Below are 22,009 nucleotides of genomic sequence, written 5' to 3' on the forward strand. Positions count from 1 at the left end.
GGAGGATAGACCCGCATGGCATCCATGTTCCTTTCTTTAAAGCATTTTTCCTACGTAAAAATAAAATCTTCCTTCTTAAAAAATAGTAAGTTTATTTATCTATTTCATGAGTTTCTCACACACTGAAATCCAGGCCTTGAGGGCAGCACAGTGGCTTTTTCTCATGCTGAGCATGCTGTCTTAAAGACGGAGATAATTATTGAACAAATGAATGAAAACTCCCAAGAAATCTACCTATAGTCAAAATGAGGGGATCTGTTGGTGTGTTCAGAAATATTTGAGATGGTGTGGACCAGAGGATGTCTATAAGCCTAAAGAGCTTGCCCTTCAAAGTTTGAGTAATTATGTATTCAAACTTTAAAACATGTTTAGTTTTAAAACCTAATTATGTCTGAGTGGGAGGTTAACTTAAATTTTATGTAGAAAAATCTGTATTCATGGTTTTTTAGTGGTGGTATTCTAAGTGTGCTGCTAGTTATAATAATTGGCATCTTGCTTGCATAGGCATTGACTTAGCAAAAAAAATTCTTACCACCCTTGAAAACTCAGTTTGAGGTCTACAGATGACCAGTCAATAGGACTATTATGAAATAAAACAAAAGGCCCATGTAAGATGAAATCATCTTTAAACTATTTCGCCATTTATTGAGTCTTTGTTATGATATTTTGTTATTGTTTAAATTAGGAATATCATCAGTTGTCTTTCTTAATCACCAAGCAGCTAACCTAAATGTTTTTGAAGATTACATGTAATTTAATCTATAAAATAACCAAAATGTCTAAATAATAATTTTTAGATTGAAAGTTAATTCCTTGTTTCTTTCCCATTACTCAGTTTCATTTGGATTTATAAAAACATTTGAGTGTATCAAATTTTTTAAGAGTCCTGTGCCTTTTTAAAGTTCAGAATTTCAAAATAAATGTCTCTGTGTTTTATAAGTGTATCTGTGAAGGTGCTTTATCACTTGACTATAATTTGACTGTGTAGGTATTGAAAAATTAGATAGACATGAAAGGCTACTTGCATTTGTATTTGGGGCTTCTATAGAGGTTAAAATTTTTGAAAAATTAGATCTGGGAAGTTTTGTATTACTCCCTTTCCTCTTTTGAGAAAAGTATTATTTCCAAGCTTATTTGTATTAAATGGCCTACATCAAACCTGTCCTTGTGAAAGTTTCATGGTTTCCAAGGACACAGTTTATTTACCTTTTCCCCCATTTTCTAAGCGCATTAGGGAGTAATCTATTTTTTTAAAGGCCAATACAGATGGCAGGACTGCTTCAGATTTTGTGTTACTGAGGAAGCTGTTGCATACAAATTTATTTTGAAATTATGAGCAATGATTAAAAATCAGAGGGTGTTGCAGTAGAGTTATTAGAGGTCAAAGTATAATTTGCTGTTACCATCAAGAACTATTGACTTTTGAACCCCTGAACACTCTCTTCTAGCTGCTTTCGAAATCTATTGAACAACTGAAGCAACCAGGCAGTCACCTGGAGGAAGCTGAGGAAGAGCTTCAGGGGGACCAGGCCATGCAGGAAGACAGAGCGCCCTCTAGTGACAACAGCAGTAGGAGCGACAGCAGTGCTTGTGTGGATGACACACTGGGACAAGTTGGGGCTGTGAAGGTCAAGGAAGAGCCAGTGGACAGTGATGAAGATGCTCAGATCCAGGAAATGGAATCTGGGGAGCAGGCTGCTTTTATGCAACAGGTAATAGGCAAAGATTTAGCTCCAGGATTTGTAATTAAAGTTATTATCTGAACATGAAATTCATTGCAGGTTTTGGTAAATGGATATCATTTCCTATTAGTTTATAACTCTGAAGGATCTGATTTTAGTGTTTGAGGATTCTAATACAGGTGAATATATATATATCTATGTAGAGATCTGTCTGTGTTGATCTCTAAGTAGATATCAAGATTTAATTGAAACTCCACTGGTAAGAAAATACCTGTTACACTAAAATTATGCTACATAATATCCAAGTAATTAATAGGCTTTAAATTCATTCCAAAGCCTGCTGCACCATTTACTTCTAAGGAAAATGAACTCACTGCTATTTTTAGTTTATCTGTTGAGATCAGTGACTGCTGGATGTACTCATCCAGTCTGATCAGTGAAACATCCTATTAGTTTTTGGTCTTTTTGAACATATAGAATCCGATTTTCACATCACTGTACATAATGTATCATACTACTGTCTTGAGCACTGTTAAAGGTAGTCTGCCCCTCCTTCCTCTCTCTTTTTTGTTAAATATAAATATTCTGGTTACCATACCAGTAGTCCTAGGCTATTGTGTAGATTGCAATTGAAAATATTAGAAATGCAGGCGGTTTTAAATATGTAAATGCAAATTGGAGTACTTTAAATATAACATTATGTCTCACCTAGCACTGCACATTTTACTTTTATCTTGTGTAATTTGATGACATTGTGCATTGAAAAAAGATCAAATGAAGCAGATGCAAATGTTGATGAGAAGTAATGTGCAACATTATGGTCCAATCAGATACTTATCGTATCTACAACTGCAGAAAATACAGTATGATTGTCACCTGATAGCAAGTCAAAACCAGTTTTTAAAAAAGGTGTATTGTATTTTATAATCATTATGACTAGATGCTCTTAGATATAATTCCATAATGACATGGCACATGCCATATCATTTTGGCAAATGAAAAATTATGAAAGTTCGGTTTAACAAAATAATTTACTTGTATATAATGCACCTTCAGAAGGACTATGTCCTTTGATGCTATAAAACACCAACAACTTTGAAGGCAAAGAAGACCATGTTTATTTAAGTCAGTTCTTTGTCAGGTTCCTGCTGTTCTCCTACAGAAAAGTGATTCTGTGAGGCTGAACAGGAAATGCCTTGTGGAAACAGGAAGTCCAAGTGATTCATGTACTGAGGAATGTAGGAAAAAAAAAAGTCTGAGGATAGTGTTTTACTCTTTCTGTTTTTAAAGGGCACTCTATGAATTGATTTATTGTCTAAGAAAATAACACCACAAGTAGGGAAATTGTTACGGAAGCTTTTCACTGGAACATTTCCTTCATATTCCCTTTTGATATGTTTACCTTGTTTTATAGGTTATACTTTTGTTAAGCTAGTTAAAGGTTCATTGTATTAAGATCCCTTTAATATGGATAATCCAAATTGACCTAGAATCTTTGTGAGGTTTTTTTCTATTAAAATATTTATATTTCTAAATTCAAGGTATTTTAAGGTGTAGTATCCTGTTTCAAAGGAGATATAGCAGTTTTGCCAAATGTAGACATTGTTCAACTGTGTTACTGGCACGTGTTGTTTACATTTTGCTGTGACATTTAAAAATATTTCTTTAAAAATGTTACTGCTAAAGATACATTATCCTTTTTTAAAAAGGCTCCATTCAAATTAAATTAACATAACTAGAAGTTAGAAAGTTTAAAACTTTTCCATATAATGAAAGTCCTTCTGATAATTTGACAAATAGCTATAATAGGCAACACTCCCTATCACCAACATATTGGCTAGTATATTCCTTCATATTAAAATGACTTTTTTGTCAGTTGTTTTGCATTAAAAATATGGCATGCCTAAGATAAAATTGTATATTTTTTCCATCTCATAAATATTCATTTTCTTCAAAGTCTTTTTTCAATCTCATAAAAAAAGGGATAGTGCATCTTTTAAAATACATTTTATTTGGGGAGGAACATGTGGCTGAGCAGACTTTTGTATAATATTACTTCAAAGATATGTAATCACAAACAAAAAAACTATTTTTTATAATGTCATTTGAGAGAGCTTCATCAGTACAGTTGGTGGACGTTAATTGTTTGAATTTGATAGTCTTTGAATTTAATCAAGAAACTACCTGGAACCAGTGAAAAGGAAAGCTGGACTTAAATAATCTTAGAACTAATTGATAAATGTTTCTTTTAAAATCTACTGTATTTATTATAATTTACACCCTTGAAGGTGATCTCTTGTTTTGTGTTGTAAATATATTGTTTGTATGTTTCCCTTCTTGCCTTCTGTTATAAGTCTCTTCCTTTCTCAAATAAAGTTTTTTTAAAAGATCCCCTTTCATACATTTGGCTTTGTGTAAACTTTATATATTTAATTGAATTTGAAACTTGTATGCCAGGTCTCATATGCCAAAATATATTGCCATTTTTTTTTTGTTGAATCAAGAAAATAAAGATATTTTGAGAAGTTACTTCTAATACCATTAAAAAATAATCATTCAACAATAACGACTCTAAACTATTTACACCAGCCATTATCAAATAGCAAACATATGTAAAATTTGTTGCATTCTCCTTTTTCCCAGTGTGAATTTTCCCATGATATGCTATCATCTTTGGTATTTAAATTAAAATGTCAACTTATAAATATAAAACTTCAAATAAATAGATGTCAGTTCCTAACTTTGCTCAACTTAAAAATTATTTTTAAAAAGCTTATTATAATCCCTTGTTGATAACAAGCATTCAGTAAATATTAAAATGAATAATTTTCCAACTATTATAATAATTACACTTATCACAATGAGATCTTGAACTACACATATATAGTGACAGGGAATAAATTTAAAGAGAAAATAGTAATTAAATGAGCTCCCCTTGCGTGGTAACAATTGCTGTAATACTAGTGTGAAGAACAAAGAGCCTAATCAGGTAAAGGGAACTGTACCATACTCGTCCCACGGGCCAGGCGGTATCTACTTACTCCTCTTCTGAGCTGTTGCCAGCAAAACTCGAGTCAATGCTTCATAATGTGTTACTGTGTTTTGGTTCAATAGGTTAAAAGTAATTTTTTATGTTCTTTGGTTCACTTAATCTAATCTTCAGTAGTGTCGTACAGATTTATGTTATTCTAAGTTACAACAGTATTGCATTAGAGTGTTAAGAAATATAGAGCTATAATTATTAAATATTACATAATGCATTATCATTCTATGAGACCATAACTTGGATAACTCGGTAAGAATTCTGGAAATACCATTAATGCTAGTTATAATTTTCTGAAATTTGGCTTTGGACTATTATTCAAAAGATTAATTCAGAAGAGATCCTAAAATAAGATAGGAATTGATGAAATAATGGTTTTATAGTGTATATCTGATTTCTGAAATATTATATAAAGTAATCATTTTAATAAAAAGCATCATTTTTTTTTCTCCTTAAAAATATTTCTTGCCAAGACTTGGTATAAAAAAATCATTAGAGTTTTTCTTCTGCAGAAAGCCTCCTCCCTGGTGAAGGTGATTGCTGAAGGGTAGAGTACTACTTTTCATAGATTGCCTTTAAGAAGTTTTTATTTGTTTCATACTTCTTTCTTCTAAAGGATGTTATAAAGGAATTTTTAAATCTATAACAGATTTTTTTTAATTTGGCATTTCTTGGTGGTTTTTTTTTCAATAATTGGAACATGATATTATAAGTAACTGTAGAAGGTATAAATGGTGGGTGTACATTTGAGGATTTACAGTGATAAATAGTTGAGGGCTTTAATTGTAACCAGTTGTAGTGAGAAGCTTTGAGATACAAGAGAAGGCTTTTGAAACTATCTTTCCCTTTATTATTGATAATTTTTCCATCTAATATAGGAGAGTGATCAAAGAATTCAGACAAATAAAGGGAAAATGGGTTTATGATTTTTCCACGAAGCTCAGAATATATTTGGACTTAAAAAGGTTTCTATTCATACGGTTTCATATCTTTTTGTAATAACTTCTTTGAGGCTTATGAACTATTTAGACAATGTTTCATTTTTGGATCATCTTGATTTGCCAAAAGATTTTTACTTTCAATGATTGTAGCCCTACAGTGCAACCAGACATCCTTGCAAGCACTTTGTATCTATTAATCCTCTCAATCTACTCACATCTGTCAACTTGTTCAGGCCTCACTTATTAAGTAAATAACACTATCATCCCATCCTAGAGCTAAGAGCACTGAGCACTGAGTAGTAAAAGTCAAGGTCACCCAGTTAGTGGCAGTCTAATTTTAATGTGGCACCAGAGTCCTTGCTCTCAAGCTTTAGCACTGCTCGAAAGCTTGTGCAGCAGTTCTCTTGACATGTCCCATTATGCTTGCTTCTGACCAATATATTCAATTGATCCTACTTCTCCATCCAGTCCATCCACCATCCACCTCCCATTAGTATTTACCAAACTGTTTTGAATCACTTGCCTCTCTCTCTTCTTTTAATTACTGCTACAAATTACAAGATTAGGATTCTTTTATTTTCCCTAACAGCTGAGGGTTCTAATTCCTGCAATGATGTATTCAGTCATTTTTAATCATGAAAACATGGGGGGTTTTCTTTTATTTTGTCCCTGACCAGTTCCAGTACTGAGATGGAGTAAAACAGAGTGACTGTACCTGGGGAAAAAGGACTTCAACCAGACAAGTTGACCTTCACCACTGCTCATCTAATTCCCCAGCCAAGGCACAGAATCCAGTTTTTAAGTAGGACCCTTCTGTTAAAACATTTTTAACCCGTCAGGCATGCACTTGATAATCATTTTGACCTACATGTTCTGTATAAAATGTTGAGGAAGGAAAAACAGAATCATCCATTGAGTTGTAGACCTCTGAAGCATTTTTTCTAATTAGAATGTGCAGAAAAGTCCTTTTGAGAGAAACAGATTCTGACCACACTCCCATAGGTTCTGATCCTGTAGTCCTGACATGGAGCTCAGGAATGCACATTTTTCAAGCCATTTGGGAGAATGGTTCAGAAATGACTTTGGAGATGGCTAACGACCTTAACCTGTGGCCTGATTCTTAATAGCTTTTACCTGAGATTCTCAATTCTTTGGTTCATAGTTTCAGAATATACTTCTCATATTTCTTGTATAATTACCCTTGTTTTCTTATTTATTTTGACCTGACTGATTTATCATCACTACATTCACTGGTATTCCTTCCATTGATAGTATTTGTTCTTTCTTCTAATTTAAATTATTTCTAAGCTTATTTCTAGAGCTGTAGTTGACCAAGATTTGGCTAATTATTTTTCTTAAAAGTTTCTGTGCTATTTGTTGTGCTTTTAAAAATTGGGATAAAATTTTAAAATATAAAATTCACCATTTTAAGCCTTTTAATGTGTATGATTCATTAGTTTCTAGCACATTTGCAATGTTCTGCAGCTAATGCTACTAATTCCAGAACATTTTCATTATCTCTGCTTCTTAAGCAGTCACTCCCTGTTCCTGTATGTTCTCAACCCCTGGAACCATTCACCCACTTCATATCTGTATGGATATGCCTATTGAGGACATATTGTATACATGAAATCATGCATTATGTGGTCTTTTGTCTCTGGAAGGTTCATCTGTGTGGTAGTAGGTATCAGTCCATTTCTTCTTGTAGCTGTATACTATGCCCTTGTATGGATACACTGCATTTTGTTTATCAGTTCATCTGTTGACAGATGCTGGATTAGTTTTAGTTTTTGTCTCTCATGGGTTATGCTGTTATGAACATTCATATACAAATTTTTGTGTTTATGCATGTTTTTATTTCTTGGCAGTATATATCTGGGAATAAAATTGCTGGGTCATAGAGTAATACTAACTTTTTGAGGAGCCACCAAACTGTTTTCCCATAGCTCAATTATTTTCACTTCCCACTAGTAATACGTGAGGGTTCCAATTTCTCCATATCTTCTCTGACACATCGTTTTCCTGTTTTTTTGATGGTACCATATTAATGGGAGTGAAGTGCTGCCATTTTTGCTCTGGTTTCCATGTCACAAAGAAGTAATGATTGTGATCATCTTTTCACTTGCTTATTGCCAGATGCATGATGGAGAAATGTCTACTCAAAGTCTTTACGTACTTTTAAAACTGGCTTATTAAGTTGTAAGAGTGTATTAAAATACGTTTTTCTTATTATTCCCCTATCAGACATATGATTCCCTTGATGAGCGGACATTTTAAGTTTTACTAAATCCATTTTATCTCTTTTTCCTTCGGTGCATGTGCTTTTGGTATTGTAATTAAGAAACCATTGCTTAATCCAAAATTGCAAAGATTGACCCCTGTTCTTCCTTCTCAGAGTTCTGTGGTACTCACTTGTAAGCCTTTGACCCCTTTTGAGTTACATACACTATTTTTTATAAAATTTTCTTCCATGCATTTGAGTTATTCTTAAAGAGATACTATCTTAATGACTGGCTCCATTTTTTCATGCATCGTCTGTTTTCCTTATTTCTCTTTGACTTTGGTCCTGTGTTTCTGCCCTTCCTGCTGCTAATTCTTGTTGCTTTCTAGTATTTGATACATTTTATTCCCCCTTTTCTTCCCAAAAGAACCATTTAAATGCCACAGTCTTGATGTTGATTATGTCTGATACAAACTGAGTGAAAAATTAAGGTTATTTTCCTTTAAGGGATGCTTTATTCCTTGTACTTTTTAAAAACTAAATTGGTTATTTCTCTTCATAGATATGATTTTAAAATCCTGCCCTTCACTCATTTTCACTTATGTCTACTTTGCACTTAAATTTCATGTTGCACTTAAAGTTCATGTTGTTTGTGTCTTTTCTTTGATTTTTATGCCTCTGTTGATATAAAATCTGGAAAGACCCCCTGATTTACTGTGTTAAAACTGGTAACTGCATATAGCTATACAGCACTTAAAATGTGGTTGGTGAGAATTGAGATCTGCCTCAAGTACAAAATGCACACCAGATTTCAGAGACATAGTATAAAATTTTATTAATATCTTACTAAGCATGGTGTTGATTACATATTGAAATAATAATATTTTAAATATCCTATTATTAAAATTAACCTTGTTTTTTAAAATGCAACTACTAGGGAATTTGAGATTATATATGTGAATTAAATTTCTGGCTTACATTGTATATTTTTATTTCTGCCTTAGATCATCTCTATCTCATCATCTCAGATCTCATCACATCATTTTGGAAACCAGTGGGCTATAAAACCTGAACCAATAAATATTTGTTCTTGCCAGAATCTTTCCATTGCTCTTAGTCTGACACAGAGGCACAAAATCTAAGTATTAGAAGAAATATGTGACATCTTACTGGTTTAAGGGTTCAAAGATTTTTTTCTCCTCTTAAAATGATGATTAAATATCAGTTTTATCATTAATATTAGTTAGAAGGACAATTCATTTACGGCACTTACTCTCATCTTAAAGTTAGTAAATTCATCTCTAAAGTGTGCTGGGTTTTTTTTTTTTTCTGCTCCTTTATTTTGTCAGTGAAAACATTTAGACACAGGTATGGATTAGTATGAAGTTATCTTTGTTAATCTTCTCTCCTTTATTTCATATGTGTAGTTAGTCTTCCTGTTTCTAATTTCAAACTCACCATCCTTTCACTTTCCCTCTGGCTCTGCTTCCCCCGGGGAACTACCTTCGTTAATACTAAAATAAATTTGTGGTCTTATCATTGCAATAGCCTCCTTGGAATCACTGGGATGTTTCTACAAATTTGATTAATATACTGTGATTTATCAATGCCATATTCCCATTGTCTGTGGCATGACTTACCTGGTGATTTCATCCTAATTGTTTTCTTTGAGTGGTATCACGAAGTTATATTCTTTGTAATTCATTTTTTTTTGTCTTTTATTTATTTTTATTGGTTGTTCAAAACATTACAAAGCTCTTGACATATCATATTTCATACATTAGATTCAAGTGGGTTATGAACTCCCATTTTTGTAATTCAATGTTACACTTGCCCCACCCAATATATTCTAATTACTTAGGCACCTTAGTGTATTTCCCACTTGGACTCCAGTCCACAGGACTTGTCTTCAGCTTTTGAGCCTATTGAGGAAGCCTTAGACTTCCTTGTTCCAAACCCTGTTCTGCTTTCTCCCTGTGGCATCTCTGAATTCTCTAACCCACCTGATCTCTCCAGTCCAGTTTGGAATCAGTTCCATATAAATCACCATTTAATTCTTCTGTAACCATTACCTTTGTATCTTTGTCTTTTGTCTTTTGAGTTTAGGGAAATATATTGTGTTTCTCTTCATTCCTACCACCATCCAAGGAACCTGTGCTCACTTAGACTTCATTTGAATGATTTTTATTTTTCTTTTCCCTTATTCAGATGAAAATGGCAAACAGCCATTTTCTCCCTTGTTCTTCTACGTGCTCACTTTTGTTTTCTGTGTGAATGTATAGGATTATTTTTAACTTGATGAACTAGTTCTTGTGCGGTGTCCTCATTAGTAATATTTTCTTTAAGCCAGCTCTAGTAAAAATAGCTGCTATTCAGTTTTCACTTTTGGCCACTGGTAAGGGATGGAAATTGTTTTCTTGATGAATTTCTTATTTGATATTACAAATATATTCACATATGAATCACTGTTGCTTCTGTTATATTATCTGGCACGTATTTTTAGATTACAATATAGCATTTCAAATAATAAATCCTCTTTATTAATATTTCTATTTCCATGTAACCTACTGATTTTTTTTTTAAATTAGGATTTGTAAAGACAACAGAATGATTCATATACATTAATATTTCTCAAAAAGCAAATCAACCTACCTCATCTTTATACACATTTAAATAAAGAAAATTATTACTGAAAGAAAATTATTATGAAAATCGATGTGTTGTCTTGACAATGTATGCATCAGACCCTGAACAATGGCATTTTTCATTGTCTTTGAGATCCTTGCATGGAACTGCCCCACAGAAGTAACCACTTAGTAATTGTGACACTGAATCTATGGTCAGACTGCAGGAGCTTCATCTGCAACACCATCACCTACTGGCAATTCCATGTGGATCAAATTACTTAATTCTACCAAGTCTCAGTTTACTAACTCTTTAAATATGATTGGCAATTATGTTTTTTATAAATTTAATTCCCACCCTATTATCAATCAATCAGAAAGCAAAACCCAGAAAATTGGCATTGCTTATAGCTTTCAAGGTATTCTCTTGTTTGTCACATTTGTATTGTACCTGCCTTTCTTTGGAATCAGCATGAAATAAACAATATTCCGTGGCCATGTCTTTGCTTTTTAACAGATACTCTAAGAATCTTTTTTGTCTTCTACTATCTTCAGTTTGGAGGATACTAACAGAACTTAGAAGGAGACATCCTGAAATGATTTCTTGAACCTAAGTAATTTGCTTCCTGATTTTAAATAGCGAGGAGCCTTCTATTAAAGAATTAGATAACAATCTTTCTACAGTCTTAAATGTGTTGGTTATGTAAATGATGTGACTAAACCCCTATTTTCTTTATATTTTGTGTACTTTCTTATTCAGTTTTCTGGTACATATATTAAGTGGCTTGATTTTTAAAAAAATATCTTAAATTGTATGATAAACTCATATACAATTTGACTTATTTACTTGTTACTTTCTTGACCCACATACAAAGATCCACATCTCCATATGTTTTTACCTTTATGCACACATAGTGGGTATTTGTACCTCAGTATGATATTCTACCTCAGTAGGATATTTCTGGATATAAAAAGTCCAAAAAGAGGCTCTCCCAGGAATTCAAAACACTCCAAATTCTAGTATCCTGGATTGTGTTCCATGATAAGTTGAATTAAACTTTTAAAATGAGATTTATACTGTGGTCACTTAAACTTCCTAAATCTCATTGCATTTTTAATCTACTTTTCAAAAGTATTATTTACAATTCATTCATTGTATATTTTTAGTTCAATGAATTTTGACAAATGTGTATACATATCCCAATCTAGATATATAATATTTACATCACTCCAAAGAATTCATTTCTTCCTTGTTAATCAAGGAAGCACCCACTACCACTCTTCACTCAGCCCCAAGCAACTATCCATCTGTTTTATGTCACTGTTCATTGGTTTTGATTTTTTTCTAGAATTTCATATAATTAAATAGTATAAAAATGTATCTGTGATATTTTCAGTCCGGATTTTTTTCAGCCAAAATAAATGCACCTGAGATTCATCATAATGTGTTGGTAATATGGTTGTCTGTATTGCTAAATATTGTTCTCTACTATGTCTATATCATAGATGTTTATAATTCATCTACTGGTGGAAATACAGTTATTTATAGACATGGACAGTTATCAATGAAGCTGCTATGAATATTTTTTATTTCTTTGGGGACAGTTACCTATGAGTGAAATTGTTGAGTTGTATGATAAGTGTATTTTGAACTTCATAAGAAAGTGCTCAATCATTTTAGAAAATAGGTTTTATTATTTTACATTTATATCAACAATGTATGAGATTTTCTATCACTCTACATCTTTATCAGCACTTGGTATTGTCAGACTTTTTGTTTTAATTTTATGCATTCTGTGAATGTTAGTGGAATCTTGCTGTGGTTTTAGTTTGTGTTTCCGAGATGTCTAATGTTGAGCATATTTTTGTATGTGTGGTGGTCATTTGTATACTTTCATTGATAAGCTGGTAATTCAGTTATATTGCTTTTGTTTGGCTATATGAGTAACACACATTTTGAATTAAATTCTTTGACATCTACACACACACAAATACATGTGTACATAGTGTCATATATTTTGAAGAGCAGAATATTTTAAATCTTGTGGGTATAATTCTATCAATTATTTCTTATATGGCTAGTTCTTTAGACACCTAAAAAAAAGAAAATTTTGCTTCTGTTTTCTTTCAGTTTAATTTTTTACATTTAAGTCAAACATCTACTTTGAGTTAATTTTGTATATGGTATGAAGATAAATTGAAGCTCATTATCTTACATGGATGTCTAAATTTTTCAGTACCATTTTTTGAAAAGGTTATCTTTATTCCTTTTAATTATTCTGGTGCCTTTGTTAGAAATTTTTTGAACATAAATTTATGAGAAAATTTCCAAACTATTTTATTTCATTGGTCTCTATGTTTAACTTTACACTAATACCACAGAATCTTATGGTAATATGTGGTTACTGTTTGCTATATAGTAAGTCTTAAAATCAGATAGTATATTTTTTCTATGCTTGTTTTTAAGATTTTCTTGGTTTTCAGCAATTTGTTTATGATATGCGTAAATACAGATTTCTTTGTGTGGAACCCAGCTTTGTTTTACTGAGATTCTTTTATCTGTGAATTTTCACTTTTTTAAATTTTAGAAAATGTCAGGCATTATTTCTTCTAATATTTTTTATCCTGTTATTTCTTTTTATCTTTGGGGACTACATGTATATGTGGAGTAGATTTCGTGATATTGTTCCTAGTTCTCTAATTGTATACATTTTTCCTTGTTCTTTTTTCTATTTCAATTTCTATATCTTCTATTGCTATGCACATCTTTTCTTCCTAGTAGATAAATTTTATTCATCAAGTACAGTAAATTTTCATTTAAGACATGCATTTTTCAGATCTAGAAGTTTCCTTTTATTCTTTTATGCATTTTACATTTATTTATTCTTTATATTCACATTTTTCTTCAACTCCTTGAGCATATTCATATTAGTTTTAAAGTCCATTTTTGTTAATTCTATCTCTGTCATTTCTTAATTTTTTAATATGTTTCATCTTTTCTTGCTGCTCTTAATGTCTAGGAAGCTTTAATCAGATGCTAGACAATTTAAATTTGTTTTCTTTTCTGAAAGAATATTCACCTCTTGAGACTTTCTCGTTTTTAGCACCAGGTTTTTGGTAGCCTTTACTCTCATTATAGCTTCTCTCTTGCTCACTACTTTGTGAGTTCTCAGGGCCACTACTAAATTCCCTGAATGTTGTCAGGAATCGATGTCCCCAGGGAAGAATCAATGCTACCCTAGTGCCCTAGAGCAGCAGTGGAGATGAAAAGAAGGACAAGATTTAATAAAGGTGTAAAGACAGAAAAGCAGCTGTTTGGGAGGAAAAGCAGTGCTTTGACTCAGTTTTAGGTCTGTCTTTACCTAAGAAACTGGTTGGTCTCTTACTAGTGCCTACCAAGATAATTCTTTATGGCTTGGACGGGGGCTGTGGATATTTTTGATTTTGATCATCTTTATATTCAAATACTAATTTCAAACATAGATATGGGGTAACGAGCATGAATAGTTGCTCATATGTACACAGTCACAAAATGAATGGGCATTATTAACTCATGTGTTTTGAATTAACTTTATCCTACAATTATACAAAATAAAACAAGTGAAAATAATAATGCCACCTACTTTCAAAAACCCTCTCAAATCTAACTTTAACAAGTTAGACTGACTTTTTTTTTTTTAAGCAACATTGAATCCCTGTGATTTAGGTTTGTCTTTGTAGTCAAAGATCATACTACTTTTTTTGGATCATGGTGCATGAATTTAATCAACCTTTTCATATAGTAAGAAATAGTAAATCTAATGAAAAATGTTAAGATCAGTGTTAAAAATGCATAGATAATGAATACTTAGGACCCCTGAATACTGGGTACCATAAATGCCACTTTTATGTTAAAAAGGGAGTGCCATTTATAATTTGTTTATTACATTACATATTTAATGGTTGTATGTGCAGTTCTATTAAGATATAATTTGCATAGCCTTTAATTGAGCTATATGAAATGTTAAAATGTTCAATCCAGTAGTTTTAGTATGATAACAGAGCTGTGACCACCACAGTCAATTTCTGAACATTGTCATCACATAAAAAAGAAACTCCATAGCTATTAGTATTCACTCACCTTTTCTCTCCCTCATAACAAACCTGTCCTCTCTCCCCAACTCTCCTCACTCTGGCAATAATTTATCTACTTTCTGTACGTCTATACTTATTCTGGACATATTTTAAAAATATATCTCTCCTGTTTTTTTCTGTAATTATACATTCTTTGACCATATTGCCCCACCTTCCCCTCACCTCCTAACCACCCAAACCTCTAGTAACTAACAATCTGTTTTTTACTTCTATGAAATCAGCTTTTTAAGATTCCATATTTGAAAGCTATAGTGATCAAAACATCATGGTTCTGGCATAAAAAGACATATAGGCGAAGGGAACAGAGGAGAGAACCCACAAATACACTCACACAACAAACAGCCAACTGATTTTTTAAAAAGAACACACATTGTAGAAAGGTTTTCGAATAGTCCTGGGAAAACCAGATAGCCACATGCAAAAGAATGAAATAAGACATATTTCTCTCATATACACCATGTACAAAAAATCAGCTCAAATGGTTTACTTAAATATAATTTTTAAAACTGAAATTTCTAGGAGGAAACACTTTAAGACATGGTTTGGGGTGACAATTTTTTGAATATGACTTTAAAAGCAGAAGCAGCAAAAACCAAAATAGACAAATGAGATTTCAAAGATCTAGAAAGTTTCTGAACAGCAAAGTAAATATTCTACAGAGAGAGGAGATAGTCTTCAGAAAATATTTTCTAATTATGTTTTTCAATTATACATTTTTATTGTTAATATTTTTAATGTGTGTGTACATAGTGGGCTTCCTAAAAAAGAAGTAAAGAAGCAGTGAAGATTAGTCCTAGGGACTAATACACAGTTTTAACAAAGATTGAGTATATATTTAGTAAGGGGTGAATATTCAAAATTTTAAGAAATTCAAGCAACTCAAATGTAAGAAAACAACTGGATTTTAAAAATTGGCCTAGGTATTTCTCAAACAAGATACATGAATGGCCAACAGGTATATTAAATGATCAAAATGATTTATTATCAGGGGAATGTAAACCAAAATCACAATATCACCTCACACATTTGAAAATGACTCTTATCTAAAAGGCAGAGACTAAAGTATTAGAGAAAGGGAATCCTTACTTTTGGTGGAATTGTAAGTCAGTATAGCAAATATGGAAACAGTATGGAGGTTCTTCAAAATATAACTACTGTAATGATCCATCAGTCCCACTACTGGGCATATATCTAGAAGAAATGACATCAGTATATAGGTGATATCTCTCCTCCCAAGTTTATTGTGATACTGTTCTCAATATCCCAAATAGGGAATCAGCATTAATGTCCATTCTCAGATGAATGTATAAAGAAAATGCAATACTACATAAGCACAATGGAGTACTATTCAGTCATAAAGAAGAATGAAACCCTACCATTTGTAACAACAGAGATGATTCTGGAGAACATTAAATGAAGTGAAATAAGCCCGGCACAAAAAGACAGATATGCCATAATCTCACTCATATGGAATATGAAAAAATATTAGTCTTATAAATGTAATGTTTTCATTTAAACAGATTAGTTATGGTGTGATTCCAGATTTTCTGTGTCATTCAGTTAAAACTACTCTACAGACTTCTAATTCAGGATCCTTATTAAATAAGTTCCTGGCCTTTATTTTTCTACCACAATACCTAGTCCTGGCCCTCTTCAGGGTGACAATTGCCATTTCATAGTACTTGCTTTTTGTATTAGAAATAAATGGCAATGAAATTCATGATTGATTAAAATGAGTGGCATCTACCAAGCCATAGAAATCCTAGAACTATGAATACATGAATGTGTTTAAAATGGAATTTGAATAAAATGATACAGCTGTAATGACAAACTCAAAAATTTATTCTGTTGGGTGAGAAACTGTGGAGCACCTAGGAGGATAGTTTCTCAAATGTTCCAAAAACTTCTATGCCTTTGTTTTTTCTTTTTCCCAATTTGTGTCTTAATCTTCAATTGGGTAATGGGAAAGGCATATGCAAAAATGGTGGAAAACGTGCAATAAAATTCATTTTAACTTGGATTCAGAAGTATTAACATTTATATTATATTTTGTATAGAACTATGTCTTAAAGGATCAGAATATTGGCTTAAGTTAAAGTGTTGGTGAGACTTTGCTGGGGGGTGTGGGGGGGTGGGATTCTTTTTCATCCTCTGCAGTTACTATAGACTTTTAGATGACTCTGAAATTAATTAGGAAGTTCTTAGATGTTTAGCATTAAAGTCAAGGCCCAGGGAGGTTATGTGGATATGTGACTTTTGATTCTTGGCTGGTGTGTTGATACTGTATATTTTTTAATGTTTCCACTTTTCCTCTACTAGTATAAAAGATTTACTGTTACAGTTTGTGTGTGGCCAGGCAGTGGCATATGGAAAAGCTGTTTCCTGCTATTTAATTTAATTAGTCCAATCACGTGCCAGCCTTCGGGCATGTCACTCTGGACCTCTGAGGTTCTTTGTCTGTCAAAGAGATGGACAATATCTTAGCTTTGTTTAGTTGCTGGGGATGCTGCAGATAAAACCACTGAAATTCTCACTGTTTGTTTAACCAAATCTTTGCATTTTTACCATTTGGCTTTGATTTTTGTTCTGTACAAAAAAAAAAAAAAATGACATTTTGGCCTTAAGGTAGTGAAAAAGAAATACTGAGGATATGAAGAAGAGCTATTGCTCTCTGAGGTTTACTAAAGGGTTGAGAACATCAATCATTTTCTAATCAGAAATTTTGAATTGGCTTGTTACTGCTTTGTTCGTAGAAATGAACGGCAATTACATTGTATCATTTTAGCCCTAGCTTAGTTGACAAACTGTTATTTTAATTCAAGCCTCTTTTCGGGGGTTCATGTATATGTATGTGATTTTCTTCATCTTTTCAAATTTCTAAATCTTGAAGTCAATTCATAAAATATTTTGTTTGATTTCTTTGGGGGGGGGGTAAAAGATTCAACTTTGTTTTCATAAAAAATAATGGTGATTAACCCAGTTTAGTCATCTCCAGAATTGTTCCCAGTATTTTACCCTTTCTTTTAAGGTTGAAAGTATTTAAATGTTTCCCTCTTGTAATCAATATATTCAAATTTATAAAGTTATCTTGAATTATATTTGTTAATATATTCCTAAAATTTTTAGAACTTCAAAATCTGTGAAGAACATATGAAAAGAAATAGAAATTTAAAGATATATACTGAAACTTAGGAACTTAATTTGCAGTGAGGACAGTTGCCTAAATTTTTGGCAACATTAATAGCAACTTCCAGGAGTCATGGTGGCTTGTCCAAGGTGATGAACTTATTGGAGCCTGTAAATTGCAAAAATAAGTGTCTTATTAAAAAATACACATGGCTAGAACGTCAGGAAGGACTGCACTAAGTTAAATGACATCACACTGCACATCTAGTCAGCATGTGCCATCACCCCAGTGCCCACATGCTGCTCTTGCCCTCTGACATCTCTTGGCCTTTGGAGCAACCCACAGGTCCTAGGCTGAAAAAATGGCAATTCGCATCAAAGGAAATATCCTTTGTCTAAAGTTAATAGAATCATTGTTTCCTTTTTTTTTTTTTTTTTTTTTTTTAAACAGAAGAAACTATACTTTTTTTTTTTTCTGTTTTGGTGAATTTTTGCAGATTTCACTTTGATAGTGAGAAGTAAAGTTCTTACCTCTGATTAATTTTCAATTTAGAGACAAAAAATTTAAATAGTAAAAGAAATGACATTAAGACCTAACAATGTAAAATATATTAAGTTTTTTAAAAGTAATTTATATTCATAATACAGACATTTACAGCGATCTTATGATATAGTTGCCACAAGTGAATAAGCCTTGTTAAGAGACCCATGACCTGCATAGATTTTGCATTTTATTTAAGGACAAGTAAACAATCAACAATGAAATGAATATTGTGCTTTTGATCTTCTGTGCTTTTCAGTATAAGTTCTATTGTGTAATTGTACTTAAATCTGCAATCTTCATATCTATTTTCAGACCCAATATTATATTCTACAGTTCTTTATACATGATTAACTTTTCATTTTTTTTTCCTTTTACATGTATGTTTAGAGTGTCAATTTTTTTCTGAGGGCACACACACTTACTTACACACATACCATTACCACCTTCACACATGGATTTTAAAGTGAAGTAATATCCATTTAAGAAAATTCATTTTGTTGGTAACTCTTCAAGAATTAATATATTTTAAATATTAAGAAATACCCATATACTATGGGTATATGGTATATACCCATATTATTAAAAAATATGTACTTATGGCAGAAATAAGTCATTTTTCATAAAAGTCTGTTTTAGAAGTAATATTTTGTTGAAAATATTATAAATTATAATATCACTGAAGTTTGAAATGCAATTGATCATTAGGTGACAATTCAAGAATAGAGATCTCCTTAAGATTTCTTTCTTCTTCTTCTTCTTTTTTTTTTTTTTTTTTTTTTTTGTTCTGTTTAGGTATACATGACAGTAGAATCCATTTTGAAGTGATTATATAAGAATGGAATATATCTTATTGTAATTAGGACCCGATTCTTGTGGATGTACAGGATGGTGAGATTCACTGTGATGTATTCATATATGCACATAGAAAAAATATGTCAGATTCATTCCACTGTCTTTCCTTTTCCTATCCTTCTCCCTGTCCTTCATTCCCCTTGTCTAAACTTTCATTAGTTAACAGAAAGGAAGATTCTGAATCAGGATATTAAAATGATACAACCTTTCTTTATGTTAGAAAATATAATCTTTATGAAATACTATTTTTTACAAAAAAAAATGATGTTGCAGTATTTGTGCAATTTCAAGTAAATATTTAGAAATGGCAAACTGTGTCAGAGTCCTCATAATTATAATAATAAATTAAGGTAGTTTTCAGTAAACATTGATCCAAATTTTCTTTACACATCATCCTAAAATTTTATTAAACATACATTTATGAATGTATGACCATGCGTATACATTGGCCAATGGCCCTCAATCTATTTTTTGATTGTAGTTTAACCTAATAAACAGTTATTGCTCATACCAATTCAATAAATGTGCACCGAACAACTTTGCTGTACTAGGAACAGCTAGATATATACTATATATATAGATAGATATAGATATATACTGAAACATAGGAACTTAATTTGCAATGAGGAGAAATTAGGTAGCTCTAGGGCCTTCAAACTTCTTTTTTTTTTTTTGTACATTTCTTTAGTCTCTCAAAGAAATGTACAGATAAATAAGTTCAAAAATACTGTGACATTTGTACTGCTGTGGTAAAAAATATATGAAGCACAAATCTGTATGAGACCAGTGCTTCTAAGATGCTAAACTGTGATCAGAAAACACAGACAGTGTCTCTATTCTGTCCAGTAACATTGCCTCTGGTGAGTAGAACCCAGAGGTCAATGGAGGATTTACCATTTTGTTCCTGAGTGCTGAGAGTAGAAAGGATCCTTGGACTCCTGCAGTAGTACACAGCTTCTGCTGCCCACTAAGAGACTTTGAGAAATGACTTTCATTGATAATTACAATAGTTTTTGTTTGTTTATGATCGTAGAAAAATGCCTGTTTTTTAGAAGACTGATATGACTTCTGTAAGTTTTTTTAAATAAAAATAGGATACTATAAGCAGAAACAAAATCTTTGTTTTATTTCAACTATGCTTGTTAACAAGCTGGAGTCATCAAACTTTGAGATATCCGAGGTTTTTAAATGTAATTTATGTTAATATACTTCCATTCACAGAAACTTTTACATTTTCAAGTGTATTTATACCAGCACAACATAATATCTAAGCCATGAGCATCAGAAGACATTTTTTGTCCATCTTATTGGCAATTAAACTTTTTATCAAAACTGTCATATGTTACTGAAAGAGTTTTGATTTATACCCTGAATCATACCTTTTAGATGACTTAAAGATATCTTTTGTGCCATTATTTCAAGCAAGGCATCTATTTTTTAAATTATACATTTCCTAATTTTTAAACATAAGATCCAGGTCCTTAAAAATTAAGATATGAATTTATTATTCTTCAGTGGCTTGGGAACCTTGTTTCATTTTATCAAAGACAATTATCTTCTAAAGTAACCTTACACATACCACACTCACATAAATACACATACACAATGTGTATGCACATATGTCTAAGTGCGTGTGTATACCCATGAGGGATCTTTTCCCTTTGCACACATTTTCTGATGGTATCATGAAAATTTTCCCCCATCAAAGTTGTTTCCTAAAGTCAATCTTCTGGCTGTTTAATCATCTCTTTTGATTTTAAACATTTGAAATCTGAATGAAAATAGTTTCTTCTGCAACATGCTTGTCTCTATTCAGTTTAATGTGGTTTTCTTTTCCATGTTTCTCTTCCTCTTTAAGGTCCTACCACTTTTTGTTGTTGTTGAATCAAATATGATTGAATTGCTCTTTGAAGTTAATTTATGGAGCAGAAACTGTCCTCCACCCTCACTGTGGCTTACCACAACTCTAGAAAGGTTAACTGGAGTACATGGAAATAAATAGATCCTTGCAAACAGCAGTTCTCCAGCTACAAAATCTACTAGTGTATTTCTAGAACTTGCTAGAAAGCTCATAAAATTAAGTGCCATTATGTAACTACGCTGTACTTTCAATCACATATTACCGTATACCTCATCTACTTACCTGAGGGAAGCAGCCTCCCTGGCCAGGCTGGTCCCTGACCTGGAGAAGTAAGGATCATAAGAGCCAGGTTTTCTTTGTTCTTGGTCACTTATAGGATTTCTACAGGTTATGTATCTCAATTGCCTCGTTATTTTAATTGAAAACTAGTTCTCTCCCACATGGCATGTAAGGATGGTATTTATCCACAGCTCTATTGACAGCTATCAGGCAGGCAGACCAACATGGAATGACCATCTTAGTTTTAAAATTTCTCTTTTTTTTTTTTTATATTCATATGATTTTCTTCAAATTTCCAACTGGTTAAAATAAAAAAGCCTTGTGGAATGTTTAAAAAAAATGTCAAGTGAATGCTAATTTACTATTTTTGAACTTGAATTGGCAAATAAAGAGAGGGAGAAGTGGGAGAAACACATTCTATGCTGACAGAGTTTTTGATGTTTCTCAGGGGTGAAAATAACACAGCTAAATTAGTCAAAATATCTGCAAAAATAGTCAGCTAGTACCAGTATTTAAAGTTTTACAGAAAGCACTGTTAAAAATAGTATAGAATGACAAAATTTTATTAATGGCAGGCATTTCAATAATGACAAAAATAGCAAAAATAAAAGGTAGTATATATTGAAGACAAATTAATTGCCAAATGCTTTATATGGTTTAATCATTTATCCCTTATTTACAAGTGAAGAAATGGAGGCTTTG

The 22,009-nt window shown here is 32.1% G+C and overlaps 1 protein-coding gene across 29 annotated transcripts in view; it reads left to right on the forward strand.

Moving 5' to 3' along the window:
- Hdac9 (histone deacetylase 9) overlaps positions 1-22,009 on the forward strand; it is an 863,294-nt gene that overhangs the window by 539,658 nt on the left and 301,627 nt on the right. For 18 of the 29 annotated variants that reach the window (XM_048799672.1, XM_048799670.1, XM_048799674.1 and 15 more), the window contains one exon: positions 1,449-1,712. The exons of 1 other annotated variant lie outside the window; for it this stretch is intronic. In XM_048799672.1, the coding sequence (XP_048655629.1) occupies positions 1,449-1,712 (264 nt within the window). Of the gene's footprint in view, positions 1-1,448; positions 4,086-22,009 lie in introns of those variants that run through there. 10 more of the 29 variants (XM_048799680.1, XM_048799678.1, XM_048799679.1 and 7 more) reach the window with 1 other exon arrangement.

Source organism: Marmota marmota, unplaced genomic scaffold (genome assembly GCF_001458135.2).
Source record: "Marmota marmota marmota unplaced genomic scaffold, marMar, whole genome shotgun sequence".
Classification (NCBI taxonomy): domain Eukaryota; kingdom Metazoa; phylum Chordata; class Mammalia; order Rodentia; family Sciuridae; genus Marmota; species Marmota marmota.